Source organism: Tachysurus fulvidraco, chromosome 14 (assembly GCF_022655615.1).
Source record: "Tachysurus fulvidraco isolate hzauxx_2018 chromosome 14, HZAU_PFXX_2.0, whole genome shotgun sequence".
NCBI lineage: Eukaryota > Metazoa > Chordata > Actinopteri > Siluriformes > Bagridae > Tachysurus > Tachysurus fulvidraco.
In genome coordinates this window covers 9819399-9837313 of record NC_062531.1, presented here as the reverse complement: position 1 = coordinate 9837313, position 17915 = coordinate 9819399, and the positions used below count along the sequence as shown (strand labels likewise).

Genomic DNA, 17915 nt, shown 5'->3' with positions numbered 1-17915 from the left:
AGTTGTGTATTTTTTTCTTTATAGTAAAGAAAAAGACAAAAGTCCAATATTGAAGTACAGATTATACAGAAAGAGAGAGAGAGAGAGAGAGAGAGAGAGAGAGAGAGAGAGAGAGAGAGAGAGAGAGAGAGAGAGAGAGAGAGAGAGAAAGATTGGGAAAAAACAGTGCATAATTAAACAAAAGTCAGCAAAAGCAATAAGTAGCTAGTTAGAAGCTAACAATGCAATCTAAAACAACTAATAAATAAACCCTAGCATTTGCCTAACTGTGTTACGCTGCATGAATAGGAAAAAATGCAGCTGTCTGGTTTCATGTATCCATGAAGGAAGCATGTGCTAGACTTCAGCCTCGCCGGTCGGTAGCTGTTTAAGAATAGGAGAAAGTTAAATGGATGGGAGAATAAAGGAGGGATAGGATTCTCTCTTCCCTCTTAATCTGAGTGACACTTGCCAATCATGAGAATCTACAAGGTTTAAAAGACGGGGTTGTCTGGATTCCTGCGTCTCAGAGGGAGCAGATACTAGCCACTGCATAAAAAGTGAGAGCTGTCTGGTGAAAAGGAATTGGCCAAGACCAAAATAAAGGAGTAAAATGAGGTCAAATGTCAAAAGTGTCCACTAATAAACGGCATTATTCATTAATAATAAACGGCATTCCCCTTTTAAAAAAAACAAACAGACTACAGTTCTCTGTTGCCTCACAAGACTGAAGGACGATTCACAAGACTTGGCATGGAGTGAAAGGAAAGGCTACCAGGCAAATGCCTTTCATGTAATGTGCCTTTAAGTGAATAGCTTTTCCACCAGGTTCATTGTAGTCATGTTTGTTCTGACTGCTGCTGTTTTAAAAAAAAAACCTGTGTAGTTTTTGGGTGTGTCCTGTAGAGAAAGGGGCCAAACATCAGAGATGCCATGGTGGCAGTGTAAATGTTGCTAACTTTGTCACTGCATGATGTGGCTTTGTTTAATCAGTTTACTAAGGTGTAATAGGGTCGGGATTATGGTCAGAGTTAATTACAGTGTATTGTCTTGAGCAGGATGTAAAATGGTCATGTTTGCAGTGACCTGGTTAAAAGATATGTAGAAGAAATAGAGCAGCATTAAAGATTTATAAATCAAATGTACAAAAACTGGATAATCTGTGTCATGTATAGTTTTGCCTTTTGCTTGCAAATCATTCATTAGTCCATTTTCAGTAAACAGTTTATCAGGGTCATGGTCATGGTGGATCAGAAGTCTATACCAGGAATGCTAGACCCTGGATGAGGTACCATGCCTCTGCATGGAACCAACCTGTAATTTAACAACACTGGAAAACCCGGTAGAAATCCAATGCACGAATGAGACAGAACAGCCAAAACTCTGTTCAATTCTGTACCGTAAACACAAAGCTCTTCTGAAAAGGTTCTATATATCTATTGTAATAAGTGACTGTTTGTATTCATGTGATAGAGTAATGATCTGAAAACAGCTTCGGAGACTGGCTTGGATTTAGTGTGAGGATCCCTGGCCGAGTCTGATTGTGGACTGATTGTGGACTCACCCTGTAGAGCCTCGCTGGCACGGTCCAGGTCTCGCTCTCGGTAGGAGAGCTGCACTCGAAGTTCAGCGGCAGAGAGCAGCTCAGCAGAACAACCACCCCCACACTCCTCCAGCTCCTTATTCAGCAACTCCTTCATCCGCTTCAGCTCAGCCACCTCCTCCTGCAGAGCCAGCACCTCCTCACGCAGTAGCACTGCCCACAGAAAGAATAAAACTACAAGCTCAATACTATTTCAAGATGATGTACTGTCAACTTTATAGCACTGTACTCCATAACTCCTATTTGTTCCTTGAACCGATTAAATGGCAATTAAATGCTGGTCAGAGAGCATCACTGCTGATTACATTAGGGTCTGGGTTAGGATTATTTAACACTGTGCTGGGGTGTGTTCTGGATTTGGCTCTAGACTGACCATGTGTGAGTGTGTGTAAGGTCCATTAAAGGCTTTTGTGATGGCTGTTTAGAGATGAAAGAGATGGCGATTATGACTAATGATTACTGAAAGCCAGCTACTTAATGCAAATTGCTTCAGTCTGCTGAGAACTGGAATGTGTGAATACATTAACAATATCTTGGGCTGCCCTGCACACCATCAGTTATTTCAACGCGTTTCAACATAGATAGCTTTTTTCCCCTCACCTCATGCAAAACAATCTTTTAAAGGCATATTTTTCATAGCACAAAACTTTCAGAAAGATTAAAGGTTAAGAGTTGAAGTTAAGACGTTTCTTGCATGTATGAATGTTAACAAAGGCTTCGGAGAAGTGCTCTTTGCTTCAGTGACATCTTGGTGATTTAGCTCAGGAGAATTTTACTATTGATCTATCTCTCTTGCTTTTGCTTTCTAATGCATTCTTCCACTTACAAGCGCACGTGTGTATGTGTGTGTGTATGTGTGTGTATGTGTGTGTGTGTGTATTTAACCTCTGAAAAGAGATAAAAAGAAAATATACGCTAAATATAGAAAAGTAAGTGAAAGTGACATATGGCTAAGTACGGTGACCCATACTCAGAATTCATTCTCTGCATTTGACCCATCCAAAGTGCACACACACTATGAACACACACTCAGAGCAGTGGGCAGCCATTTATGCTGCGGCGCAGTTGGGGGGTTCGGTGCCTTGCTCAAGACCCGAGACTCGAACCCACAACCTTAGGATTACAAATCAGACTCTCTAACCATTAGGCCACGACTTGCCCGCAAGTCAGCAAGCAAAGAAAGAAAGAAAGAAAGAAAGAAAGAAAGAAAGAAAGAAAGAAAGAAAGAAAGAAAGAAAGAAAGAAAGAAAGAAAGAAAGAAAGAAAGAAAGAAAGAAAGAAAGAAAGAAAGAAAGAAAGAAAGAAAAATTCTTTATTATTATTTTTTTAATCTGCAGACTTGTATCCTAGTATTATTTCTCAGATAGTGATTGTTCCGTTACTTGTTGCCCTATCTGCTTTCACAAACACACAAACATAAATAAACTTATTCTGGTGTCAAATGATTCACCTTATAATTGGAAAACAGACCCTACATCCATTTCACATAACTGTGAATATCACTTAATCTGTCAGAAGTCGTAGTATATTTCTGTTTTCCTGATACACTCTATGGCTAAATGTATGTTATTATTGAACTCGTGTTTTTCAGCCACATCTACTGCTAGGAGCATTGTCTCCATAAACACTGGCTGTAGAAATGGTCAAACTCAGTGGCTTTAATCATGGCATTGTCACAAGATGCCATTGTAAAAAATTCTGCCCTAAAAAATATGCCCAGTCACCTGTAAGTGCTATTAACATGTCTAGGAGCAACAACAGCATCAGACCGTACGAATTCACACAGCGTATTCACAGAGTGTTGAAGAATTTCTGCTATCACCTTCTGTATCAGTCACTACAGATCTGCCTCTGGAAGCAACATCAATACAAGAACTGTGCACTGGGAGTGTCAGGTAATGTGTTTATTTCTACGGCTGAGAAGCTGCAGAGGAGTCTAAGCTCACTGTGCGCAGTGCCAAGTGTCGGCTGGAGTGGTGTAAAACTACACTGCCGTAGAACACTGGTTGAAACTCTGCAGTGATGAATCATTCTTCAGTATCTGGCAGTTCGTTGGATAAATCTGGGTTTGGTGGATGCCAGGAGAACATTACTTACCTGACATCATAATGCTAACAGTAAAGTATCGTGAAGCAGTCTCTCTTCCACTTATGAGTAGTTAATTCCACTCCACTGCAGTGACAATCCTGACTAAAATGGCATCATGTTAATAACTGCACAATGATTTAAGTGAAAGTACATTATAATGGCAGAGGTTGGTGGACACCTGACCATCACACTCGTGTTTGTTCGCCAAACTTTTGCCACAAAGTTGGAACCACACAATCGTATAGGATATCTTTGTATACAGCATTACATTACGATGCATATAGCATTACATTTATTCCCTTTAGTGTCAAGGATCTCCTGTGGCTTACACAGAGCTCTGAATTTATGAACACCAATGAACACCTTTGGAACAAACTGGAACGTTGATTGTGGGCCAAATTTCATCCAACATCAGTGCCTGACCTCACAAATGTTCTTTTGTCTGAATTCTTCCAAATTTCAACACACACACACACACACACACACACACACACACACACACACACACACACACACACACACACACACACACACACACACACACACACACACACAAACACACACTCCAAAATCTTGCAGAAAGCCTTCCTAGAAGGGTGGAGGCTGTTACAGCTGAAATGGGGGACCAAGTCCATGTTAATACCCATGGATTTGAAATCAGCTGTCCAAAAACTCATATAGGTGTTCACATATTTTTGGCCATTTACTGTATACAACTTAAAGAAAGTGCCTTAAAGCATGTGAAGCAGTGTTTGTGTGGGTATAAGGAATGTGGTAGCCTAGTGGTTTAGGTGCTGTACTACTTATCAGAAGGTCATGAGTTTGAATCCCATCCACCATGATGCCACTGCAAGGCCCTTAACCCTCAATTGCTTAGTTGTATAAATTGAAATAAAATTGTAAGTCACTCTGGATAAGGGTGTCTGCTAAATGACAGAAATGTGTTAGAAAGTAAATTCGTCCATCAGGAAGAGAAAAAAAACCTTAACAAAGTTTGCAACAATTAGCTAACATAGCTGCATGACAAAGGATGAAGACATATGTAGTGAAGTGTGTTAGGGCAATTATCAGTATAAATAAAAATAATCATTTAAATTAGGCACAAAAAGAATAACATCGATGCTATCAGTTCCCTCTAAATGCCAGCAATTATAGAGTGTGATGTCCCATGAACCTCCCTGAAATACTCCATGCGCTGTATCTGTGTGAATGTAAGAACTCACAAAAATGGCAGTCAAACATGGTGTGTGATCATCCAAATCAGTTATTCAGTAATGTGTATTTGTTTCTTAATATTATTCTGGAGAAAAAAAAAACTCTTGTAAAAGTTGGAACTTAGACGCTGTGGGGGGCAAAAGGATGAAATTACAAAACAAAGAACTTAAAAAAAATACCATTTTGTAGCTAAGGCTACACTAATGAGCCAAAAACACAGCATGAAGCTTCAGATAAGAGTCGATTTGTTTTTCTGTGTTCTCTACTGGCTCATTTTTTTTCTTCGAAAGTGCAGACAGACCCTATTACCAATAACAGTGGCATGTCACAACCATTTACGTTTTTTTTTTGTAATACAGGAAATAAATATAGAAGTGTTCCCTGCTTTACACTGCGTGCTGTTAATATGCAGAGGCCAAAGACTTAAACGGAAACAAAAAGGCCAAAGAATTCCTCACAAGCATAAAATATGGTTTGACATGTGAAATGGTCTGAAATAACTGCTTCACCTTGGATCCTGACTCTCTGAGGCTCCATGACAAATCAGGCTGAATGTGGTTTACTGCACTGGCTAGCCACACTGATTCATGACGCTACAAACCTTTCCTGAAAGCCAGAGCGACGTGGGAATTGTTATTATGAGACCTTGACAGCTCAACACTGACAAAGACAAAATGTACAAGTAGCATAAATCTGATCAGCTGTACAGCACTGCCAACCTGCCAAAACATGATTCTCTTATCTTAGACATGTGTGTGTGTGTGTGTGTGTGTGTGTGTGTGTGTGTGTGTGTGTGTGTGTGTGTGTGTGTGTGTGTGTGTGTGTGTGTGTGTGTGTAATTGTGTGAGTGCACATATGTTTTAGAGAGGTGCTTGTTGCTCTGGTGACATCTCAGCAATTTAGCTCTGGAGAAAACTATTTCACTATTGATCTTTCTCTCTGTCGCTCTCTCCCTTTGTCTCTCTCTCTCCCTTTGTCTCTCTCTCTGTCTCGCTTTCTGTTGCATGCACACTTATAAACAATCCCTTCAGCTACAAGCCTTTAATGGGCTGTGTGTAATATGAGGATCACTACTTACACGAGCAGAGGACAGAATGGCTCCAGTCATGTTTACATAAGAAGATGGTGCTTTTCTCAAGTAAATATAGACCCTCAAAATCAGTAAATTTACAGCAAAATCAACTTGACTCAAGGCTAAGTCAAGACTAAGTCTACCTGTGTATCCATTAATAAAAGGTGGAACAATTAGGGCATATGACTGATTTGTTTCATTTTGGATCCTGTCATTTGAAAGCCTACCCTGGCCATCATGTGCCTTCCTCCAAAGAGCATGTGGCATCTCTCAAGATAGAATCTATCAGTGCATCCTGACATTCTATATCATTTTGTAGTATAAATAGTGTGAGTTGTGTGTTCCCACTTAAAATTCCAACAAGAAGAAGTGCACTTCAAGTACCTGGATGATGCACTTATTCAAGTGAAGAAACAAAGTGTGGAATGTTGGACACTTCATGCACTCAACACTCACAGTGGAAGTGCAGCAGGGCTACCAGGTGCTGATGCTGGATGAAAACATTTTCAAGATGGCAGATGACACTCTGGACAGGACATTTTAGAAATGGCTTTTTAATCAGCCCACAAATAACATTTTCAAGGTTCACTGAGTTCTGCTAAAGCTAGTAGAGTTGCATTACATGCACTAATGTCATTTACCATTGACTGGGAAATAGCTTATACTTCCAGTTATTAAAAAATCCATTTCAGATGATACTATCCTTCTAACTAAAATTCATCGCAGAGATTGAGCACACACAGTTGCATGCTGAGTTATAGTATTATATCCCTTCATATAATATGGAAAAAATGGTGTGTGTGTGTAAGAGAGAGAGAGAGAGAGAGAGAGAGAGAGAGAGAGAGAGAGAGAGAGGGAGAGAGAGCGAAAGAAAGAAAGAAAGAAAGAAAGAAAGAAAGAAAGAAAGAAAGAAAGAAAGAAAGAAAGAACAAAGAAACAAAGAATCAAACATTAATGTGAATCAAGATCAAAAAGTTGAGTATCCATTAATAAAAAGACAGGATGTATTGGGATATACAATATACTGGCATCATTTCCTTTGTCTTTGGAACCTCCCCAAACAAACAACAGCCACTATTTCAGGACCACATGTCCTTCTCCAAAGAGCATGAAGCATCTCTTATGATAGCAAGCCTAAAGAAAGAAAGAACACTTCCTGAGCTGAAAGGCCGGAATCACTATAGCGTAAAATGACTATAAACCTTCATGTGCACGCGACATCTTTTTGAATGCCACCCACACATCATTACCGAACAGATTGGTGTGTCTGGAGGAGAGCGTTAACTGCTTGGCTTTGTTTATGTGACCTAGCAGACAACAGATTGGCAGTAATGCTCCATCACTGGAGACTAAAGATCTCTGCCAACTATTCTCTCGTAATCCCTAAGATACTGGCATTACGTGCTTCAAGACTTTAACTGTAGAACTGCACAACACATTCGTAATGGGTTGCTTTATTTGGTATGTCATTTTATCAAGAATAAGAGAGGACGTATAGGATTGGTATACCATTAATGACAACTAAAAAGACCTAAAAGCTTTTAAAAATAAAAAATAACATAACATAAATCTTATAACATCTTTAACTGAATCTTGATGCTTGTCATTTAACATTTGCAAATACTGGATTACTATTTCATTCACCTTCAGTAGCTGCTTTATCTTGATCTGGCTTGTAGTCACTCCTGCACACACATTCACACCTGGGGTAATTTATCTTTACCAATCCAACTACTGGCATGATTGTGGTTGAGCACAAGGTCAGCAGCTGAGAGGGTTAATGGCCTTGCTTAACGGCCCAAAAGTGGCAGCTTGGTGATGCTGGACTTGAACCTCCAACCTACTGGTCATTGACCCAAAACCTTAGTCATTAAAACTCCACTGCTCACAACAACAATAACAACTCAAGTTCAGGATCAGACCAGGTTACTGTGAGGTGCCACTGCCTCTGCACCATAGTACAGACTGTACTAACAGTATTATTTCATTATTAAGTATTATTCATTATTATTTCATTATTAATAATTATTAAAATAATTATTAATAATTATTTTGCTGTTTGGAAGCAAAATTATCCAGTGATTGTTTTTAGCTACTGTTGTAGCTTACATAGCCAAGCTTGCTTTACCCTTTAAGACATCATGAGCCGGACAGAAGGCCACATGCATCCAATTAGTCACCAACAAAACTAAACATAACCAATCCCATTGAATAAGGGAAGCCACTTTGTGACTATGTGTGGAAAAACATGACTCCAGGCTTTCTAGAAGCTGACCATGGTGGCAGGCCTTGATTTATGCAATCATGCATTTAATGCCACCTCCGTGTTAAGAGACTGCACAGTGAGATTCAAAAAGTAGGTCAACATACTTAAGCTAGTCACATTAGTCTCATGAAATGAACTCGGTTAAAGAGCTGCCATGACAGCACAGATGGATTTGGTCATGGACTTCCTGTTGGGGAAAAAAAAACGAGGAATGAGCAATCAGTGTCACTGTGAGCGTTGAATCATGGGTAAGTTACACTGCTGTTGTACATTCATACATAGTGTTACAGCTTTTCTCCTAGTCCTGGGTTGCCTGTGACAACTAGTGTGTTAGTGTTAGCGGTTTCGTTCACTTACTAACTGGGATAACTGGAAAGAGTCTGAAATGCTCAGTGTTATTAGTGGCTGTGTACAGTAAACAAAAAAAAAGGAAATATGTGGTCAGTCACAGTTAAGAGAACATATTACGTCCTGTTTACATATGAATATTATGTTTCTCGTCAAAACGTGATTTCATTGCATTGCATTCTACTAAACTTTATTTAAACAAGTTTCTAATTTCTAGATTGAATTATGTAGATTGCGCCTGATCGATTTACGTACTGTTAAAGTAAACCAATTATGTTATGAAATCTAGCGAGGCACTGAAAGTAAATCACTATAGTATTACATTAGCAATAATGTGGCTGCTACGGAACGCAAAATACATGAAGAAATCATTCTGGGTGTACAAAAACAAACTGTGCTAATGTAACTCGATTCAAATCACATGGAACCGATGTAGACATATGAAGTAAGTAAATTCAGAAAACCTTTTTCCCCCCAGTGTATGATACATGCTGTTTAAACGATTTGTGGGAGCTGGTGTAATCTATGGTGGGTTTTGTAAATGTTTTATCAGAGGCTCTGTATATACTGAAATCCTAAACTCGGATGTACAGAAACTGTCATACTCTGAAACATGCACTGTAATAACAAAAGAGTGGAAAGGGTTAAAAAAGATAACATAAAGCAGTATATAAACACAAGTTTCAGGCCAGCTGGCAAAAGTAACAAGTTGTGAATCAAACTTGTACACAAAATGGATAAATGACCTTAGTTTGCATCGTGTACAATAGAATGAGGTTTACCATCTGCTTTCACAAAATGTCTGCATTACTTGAATGTCATTATGCTTAATGCAAGTGCTTAATGGCAAATTGAGCCACAGGCCTATAATTACAGAACCTAGAAAATAATAGGTTTTATACCACAGTGCTGTTGAATTCCTGAATCTGATTGGTCAGAAGGTGATTAATGTTCTATAACAGCAGCTCTCACAACAATGCTGGATGCAAATCATAGGTTTATATTGTAATGTGCTTCTTATAATGCAACTTACATTGCAGCCACTTACATAGTGTACGTTTAATAGTAAGCAGATAAAATAACATTAGAGTTTGGATTAAGATTAAGATTCCTTTAAGGAGGCATTTGTTTAACATTTATGGGCTTTGTAACAGAGACCGGAGCTGTTCTAAAGATGGAGGACCTTGTACAGTACTTTTTCAGTAAGATGACATTTTTCTTGCTTCAGTTGCTTCAATAAAATGAGAGAGAGGGAAAGAGAGAGAGAGAGAGAGAGAGAGAGAGAGAGAGAGAGAGAGAGAGAGAGAGAGAGAGAGAGAGAGAGAGAGAGAGAGAGAGAGAGAAATAGAAAGAGACTGCTGATGGAAAATTGATATCTGCACTAATCAATGACAGGAACTTTTAGTGGATGTTACACAACATAAAATATAAAACTATAAACGGACCAAAAAGAAAAATAATTGAATATGTTATAAAAATTGTAATGTTATCCAGATTCTTAGAGTATAAGAGTTATTGGAAAATAATCATTGAAAGAGAGAATGTCAAGCTGTTTGTGTGTATCTGCCCCCCCCTTGATTAACTATGAACTATTAAACCACTACTAGCAAATTAAGCAAAAAGAATTTATGTGTGTTTTGCGTTTTTAATCCATTTATGAAGCTACTGTAAATATACAACTTAGCAATATAATTTAAATGTGACAAAATTTGAATTTGAATTTTATTGCTAAATAGTACATTGTAATTTGCTTGTATTTCAATCACCCACATAATAACTGAAATCAGTTTCTGAGACAAGTAAGCATTCAATTTCAACTAATTTATGATCCACTACAGATGTTGCATCCACTGATTCCATCTTGGTTTCTTACTGACACACCATCAACCCTGAAACTCACAGAAAATCCAGAGTTTGGGTGGCGGTCACATGCATTCATCTTGAAGACAGAATCTTTCCGACATCGCTTGAATTTGATCATATCGGATTTAAATGTTCCAGTATATCGACTTTACATTAGACTTAATTACACTTATTTATAATCATGTGTCAACTAACCATAAAATTAGGCTTCTTTGGTTGAGCTAATAAATTTGCTCATTAGCCGGCAAGAAAGCAGAAAAAAACGTGCTACACTTATACATTTATACCATCGACTAGGTTTTTATAGAAGGCAATGATACAGATGATAAAATGGCAGAAAACCATCAATGGGTTAAGATTTTTAAAACAGCACAAACTGCTGCATTCACCCGTGAGTATACAGTCTGTATGTACCTCGGATGCATTTGTTAATTTTTGCGTATTCCATAGTAAACAATCTTTGTGTCCCTGAACGCATGTCATGCAAAAGAAATATGCTTTGGGGATTGAATGCTGAACACACAATGCTGCATAAAAGGACAACTCATTATTGCTGTGGCTGGTGCTTTCATTGGTGCTAAGCTTGAATGAAAGAATTTTGATGATCATTTCAGAGCTTAGTATTGTCGCACGATACATCAAGGCACCCATCTTGTTCCTCCCAAATAATATTTAATTAGAGTTCAGGTTCAGTAAGGAGGTTTGGTTTCAGCATATATGAATATTAATAATGTGTTAAATGTATATAGTGCCTTTCTAACACTTTACTGAGGTCCTTCCTCATGTTTCTGGCTTCAACTATTCAGAATATGGAAGGCAGGAATCAAACTGGCTCCATGCACTTCCTTTTCTACACACTTCTGTGTGCTAATATCAGTACTAGGACAAATGTCTGAGAATTATCACAGAATCCTGTCTTTAAAAGTTGACATGAGATTCAAGTAATGTAGAATTCTTTTGAGGATTGTCTTGATCATGTTTGTCAACAGGGCATGGGAAAAGATCTGCCTTTGGTCATCTTCCATGTTAGTAAAATTGCCTCTTTCGCTGAAAGCAGTCAGTTCTTGGCCATATTTATTGACAAAACATTCCAGACCCACTAGGAATGTCTCTTCTACAAGGCCAGTTATTTAAACAGAAAAAAGAACCGGACCACAACAGGCGATGAATAAGCACAAATGAGCCACAAGAGAGTATAAAATCCCAGAGCGATTTGAGGAGGAGATGAAAAAATGAAGTTTTAGCTAAAGCCAAGACAGTTTATCATGTGGTGTGGTGTACAGAAAGTAATCACAAAGCTGTGAATCTTAGGAGCTCAGAATGCAAATCAACTAAAATCACACTTTATTTTTCAAAAACTAAATCCAAAGCCCTAAAGGTTTGTAACATGTGAACATGTGAGTGCACACAAGTCATTATCACAGACAATCTCTTTATAGGTTGATTCTGAATCTCCTTATTGTCCTCTTATCACTACCTGAGTGCGAATGGAAACGGGTTTTGAATATAAACAGTATTTGCTTTAGAAGAATCTGACACCACAGTTTAAAAGTAAACAGGTCCAAAGATCGAAACAGTTTTGATGTCTCTGTGCCTTCAGGCACCACCCACCTCCAGTCTCACTCACCTCGCACAGAGTGTAATCATTCATTCAGATCGTTTAAACCCCCCCTCATATGTAATCGAGACCAATGAACGTTTCAGCCCTCTCTCAGGACAAATGGCTATAACGGCAGCTACTCACCGGGTTTCCTCTCCTCTCTGACCGACTTCATTTCACGCTTTCTTCACAGCACTTTTCCAACATCGGCTACTGGCAATCCATTTTTAACAATTACAACACCAAAGCGTCATCGGACCTGTGACCACCAACAGAGAACCAATCATTAAACTGTGTTCTTCTCTGTCTGTTGGCTTTTCTCTCTGTCTGTCTCTCTGTATTGAGAGCAGTAGCCACTAGAGTTTCTTCACTCCTCCCCACACACCCTCCCTGGCCTTCTCTTTCAGACTAACTGGGAGGGACATCATGGAAATAATGCCGTAAAGTCCAACACACACACAGGTGAGGGAAGGGGTGGAGCTGGAAACATGGTGTAGAATTACAAGCAGGTGCATTCATTCTCTTCTCTGCTTCTCTTTCTCTATCTTTATTTCAATAGATACAGAAAAAAAAACATTCAGCCTGACTGTGTGAAAGTTCATATTTATTGTTTTAATATTTTAAATAACATAAAACAGATGTTAGCGCGACCGGGGGGAAAAAAACAAAAAAATTGTGGTTGTGTCTTTCCTTTAAGTCTTTAATCCTCAGATTGGAAAACAGTGAAAACCAAAACTCAACACTTAGCAAATAAGAACATATAATCTACTTCTGGAAAAAACAAAACAAAACAAAACAATATAATGAGACCAGAATGGATAAAATCAGAATCTGAGACGAGTGAGTCACTCACTGTCTGACTCACTGACTTACTGACTCTCACACATCCACTCACTCACTCACTTACTCACCCACTCACTCACCCACCCACCCAATCACTCACCCACTCACTCAACCACCCACCCAATCACCCATACACCCACCCACCCACTCACTCACCCACCCACCCACTCACTCACCCAATCACTCACTCACTCACTCACTCACTCACTCACTCACTCACTCACTCACTCACTCACTCACTCACTCACTCACTCACTCACTCACTCACTCACTCACACACCCACTCACTCCCCCACCCACTCAGGATCTGGAGACCATCCCAGCAGCAGTGGGTATGTCACAATCTTTCTTAGCTAATCCACCTACTTAAATGTTTTCTGGGAGGTACAAGGAAACTGGAAAACCTTGAGGAAACCGACTGCGACACAGATAGATCATGCACAGATACTTCACACAAACTGTAACCTGAGCTCAAGATCAAACTTGGGACCCTGGAGCCGTGCGAAGACCTGTTTAACCTCATTCCTTTAGAACTGGTTTTGTAATCCGTAATATCTGTTAAATTGTTTTCTATAGCCGCCTTTGTGTAGAGCTTAAACCACTTGATACCTTCATAAAATAATTGTGTGGGTAGTTGTGTAGGATTACTATATATAAAGATTTTCTTGTATTAGGAGGAGTTCTAACCGCAGTGGTGAAGCTAATGAAGCTTGTTGAATGACCTAAAGCCAGTTCTACATGACAAGCAATAAAGTACAAAATACAATGTACAATGTACAAAGTACAATGAATACTTACAAAAAGGGGTCTGTGACTCTGTTATTTAGTTATCTATTTTTATTATTCAGTTACAACCTATCATTATTATAGCCATTACATTTAGTAATGAGTTCTTATACCCAATAACATGTTTGACTGGTCTGTTAAATTGGATGGGTTTAAGCTATACCTCAATTACTCAAAAACAAATAAGCATATAGAAAAAATAAAGGATTTGATCTACTCTATCAGTAGAAAGTTCAGGAGTAAAAAGCTGTACTGCACTAAAGAATAGGCAATATATTCTTACATAACATCTTTTGTATGTAAGAAAGATAATAACGGTACTGAAGGGGTCTGAGACATTTACTGTATGTTAAATTACAGTTAATAGGGTCCCTGGCTACAAGAAATTTAAGAACCTGCAGTATTCAGGATGGGTTTGTGTGAATGTCCTGCAGATTTACAAGGTTATGTGAAAGGATTATGTGAATGACAGCTAAGGTGAAGGTTTATCTGTAATCTGTGTCCAATCTGTGTTCTCACGCTTTGTTTAACAATCTCAAAAGACTGTAACACTATTATATAAAAGTAAAATATTGACCAAAAATTGTGATACTGCATAAAAATATACCATGTTTTCTTTCTGTGCTTGGAAGAAGAAGAGGTCTCTGAGACCACTCCGGTATGTAGAATAACATTTCTATTAAGTGAACACTGTTACATATAAGATAATTCATTGCAGGAAAATACCAGCATAATAAGTGGTTTCTCTATGAGCTGCCTCGCTGTGTGAGTTGCCATGACTGCAAGGACTGCAGATGTGTACGAGTAAAATTTCCTTTCATTTTGCACTGGGTTTTCTGCCACAGTATATGCTATACAAGAACATAATAAACCAAAGCGCAGTCTGAAAACCTACCATAAGACAGAGATGGTGGTGTGATTGTCAAGTTGCTGCAGTGTTCCGTCTTGCTGATTGACAATGTAATTTAGCTGTGAAACATTTACGATTTCATGTACACATATACACACATAAAGATACACACCAACTGAATTGTAGGGAAAAAAATGAAGGAAAGCTGTACCCATATACAGCTGAGGCTGAATGTTTATATACAGTACACATAAGCTAAACATGTTCAATCTCGGTTTCTTGCCACTCCACACATTTCATCTTGCTACACATTTCATTTGGCAAGTCAATATGCACATCTTCTGTGTTCACATAGGTAATAAGGTAATAAGATTTCCTTGGGCTTTCGTTTCACAGAATTCTAGCTTACTGTGTCTTTAAACTGTCTGGAAGTTTCCAGAAATTGATGTAATGACAAGCTTCTAATTGGCCGATTATCGTCACTAGGATATTTAATTCGGAGTGACTTTAAAAGGGCTTAAGAAGCAGTGCCTTAATCACCATTTAAAAAAACCATGCAACTCACCCAAGGACTCTGACCTTCACAAGTCTGGTTCCTCCTTAGAAGCATACTGAATGTGCCATTGTTCAAACAACTATATGCAAATGTAAAAATCTTCAGACTAAGCAGTCACTGCTTTCTTTAAGAAGACAGAAAATAAGTACAAAAGAAGAATGAATTTTGAAGTCCTATATCGCCATGACCTGAAAGGCTGTTTAGCAAGGAAGAGTCCCCTTCTAAAGACAGGAATAAAAAGGCCAGACTAAAGATTGCAGATGATCTCCAGCCTGTGGGTGTGTGTAAGAAAAAGTGTAAGGCTTTTAACACTAGAACACTATCCAAACTGTGAAGCATGGGGGTGGTGGCATCATGCTTTGGGGTGTTTTGCTGATAAATGCACTTTAGCACACTGTATAGCATTATTTTAGAAATGACCTTATGAGGAAGAAGGACAATCTAAAAATACTGAAACAAATCTTCAAGACATCAGACAGAAAGTTTCTGAACTCTAAAAGCATATCTGAGAGTCAGAACACCTCTGTCAGGATTGGTGGAGAATTTCTGTAATGTATTGTGAGAAACTCGTGGAAGGATATGCAAATATGCATGTACAGAATGTATGTATGTATGTATGTATGTATGTATGTATGTATGTATGTATGTATGTATGTATGTATGTATGTATGTATGTCTGTCTGTATGTATGTACAGTATGTATGTATGTATGTCTGAATGTATGTACAGTATGTATGTATGTATGTATGTATGTATGTATGTATGTATGTATGTACAGTATGTATGTATGTATGTATGTCTGAATGTATGTACAGTATGTATGTATGTATGTACAGTATGTATGTATGTATGTATGTATGTATGTATGTATGTATGTATGTATGTATGTCTGTATGTATGTCTGTATGTATGTCTGTATGTACAGTATGTATGTATGTATGTCTGAATGTATGTACAGTATGTATGTATGTATGTATGTATGTATGTATGTATGTATCTGTATGTATGTATGTATGTATGTCTGTATCTGTATGTATGTATGTATGTATGTATGTATGTATGTATGTATGTATGTCTGTCTGTATGTACAGTATGTATGTATGTATGTCTGTATGTATGTACAGTATGTATGTATGTCTGTATCTGTATGTATGTATGTATGTATGTATGTCTGTATCTGTATGTATGTATGTATGTATGTATGTATGTATGTATGTCTGTCTGTATGTACAGTATGTATGTATGTATGTATGTCTGTATCTGTATGTATGTATGTATGTATGTATGTATGTATGTATGTATGTATGTCTGTCTGTATGTACAGTATGTATGTATGTATGTCTGTATGTATGTACAGTATGTATGTATGTCTGTATCTGTATGTATGTATGTATGTATGTATATATGTATGTCTGTATGTACAGTATGTATGTTTGTCTGTCTGTATGTACAGTATGTCTGTATGTATGTACAGTATGTATGTATGTATGTATGTATGTATGTCTGTCTGTATGTATGTATGTATGTATGTATGTCTGTATGTACAGTATGTATGTATGTATGTATGTATGTTTGTATGTACAGTATGTCTGTATGTACAGTATGTCTGTATGTATGTCTGTCTGTATGTATGTATGTCTGTATGTCTGTCTGTATGTATGTATGTCTGTATGTACAGTATGTATGTATGTATGTATATATGTATGTCTGTATGTACAGTATGTATGTTTGTCTGTCTGTATGTACAGTATGTCTGTATGTACAGTATGTATGTATGTATGTATGTATGTACAGTATGTATGTATGTATGTATGTATGTACAGTATGTATGTATGTATGTCTGTATGTACAGTATGTCTGTATGTATGTCTGTCTGTCTGTCTGTATGTACAGTATGTATGTATGTATGTATGTATGTATGTATGTCTGTATGTACAGTATGTATGTATGTATGTATGTATGTATGTATGTACAGTATGTATGTATGTATGTCTGTATGTATGTATGTCTGTCTGTATGTATGTATGTCTGTATGTACAGTATGTATGTACAGTATGTCTGTATGTATGTATGTATGTCTGTCTGTATGTATGTACAGTATGTCTTTATGTATGTATGTATGTATGTATGTATGTACAGTATGTCTTTCTGTATGTATGTATGTATGTATGTATGTATGTATGTATGTATGTATGTATGTGACCCAGTGAAAACCTTATAGTTAATACTTACTGATTGGAAGGACTACTTGATTACTAATCAGAAGGTGGTAAGTTCAAATCCCAGTACCACCAAGCTGCCACTTCTGAGCCCTTAAAACAAAGTCCTCAACTCTAAACTGCTCAGTTGTATAACTGGAATAGATGTAAATTGTTCTGAAAAAGGATGTCTGACAAATGCTGTAAGATTGCTGACACTCATACATATAACCATATAACCATTTGATGAAGTTGGGTTTCTCAAACTGGAATATTGTGTGCTTCATCCGGACATACAACTTTAAAAGTCCCAAAACATGTCAATACACTGGCAATAACTACTGTGTTATTATTCAGTTGTTTATGTAAAAGTAACTACAGGTAAAATAAGGGGTTAACCTCTTTAGATTTGAGTCTGTGTTCCCACATTAAGCTGAGTTTAAGCGATTTCTTCATTGGATATGATAGAATGTTAAGTGGCAACCTGAGTGCAATAGACCTCATAAAGAATATAACAGAAAAATGCAAGGTTACATAAATACAAAAGACAACCACTTTGCAGTAAAAAAACAAATATGTACAAAAGGCTTTGGAAAGGTACAAACAGTATTCAATACAGTATTATGCTTATTTTTATAGGTAGACAGG

The 17915-nt window shown here is 37.7% G+C and overlaps 1 protein-coding gene across 6 annotated transcripts in view; it reads right to left on the bottom strand.

Moving 5' to 3' along the window:
* The window catches only part of kazna (kazrin, periplakin interacting protein a), a 46756-nt gene that overhangs the window by 16687 nt on the left and 12154 nt on the right, over window positions 1-17915 (bottom strand). For 5 of the 6 annotated variants that reach the window (XM_047823126.1, XM_047823129.1, XM_047823127.1 and 2 more), the window contains one exon: window positions 1544-1735. In XM_047823126.1, coding sequence (XP_047679082.1) covers window positions 1544-1735 — 192 coding nt within the window. Of the gene's footprint in view, window positions 1-1543; window positions 1736-12178; window positions 12430-17915 lie in introns of those variants that run through there. The other variant, XM_027166509.2, reaches the window with a different exon arrangement.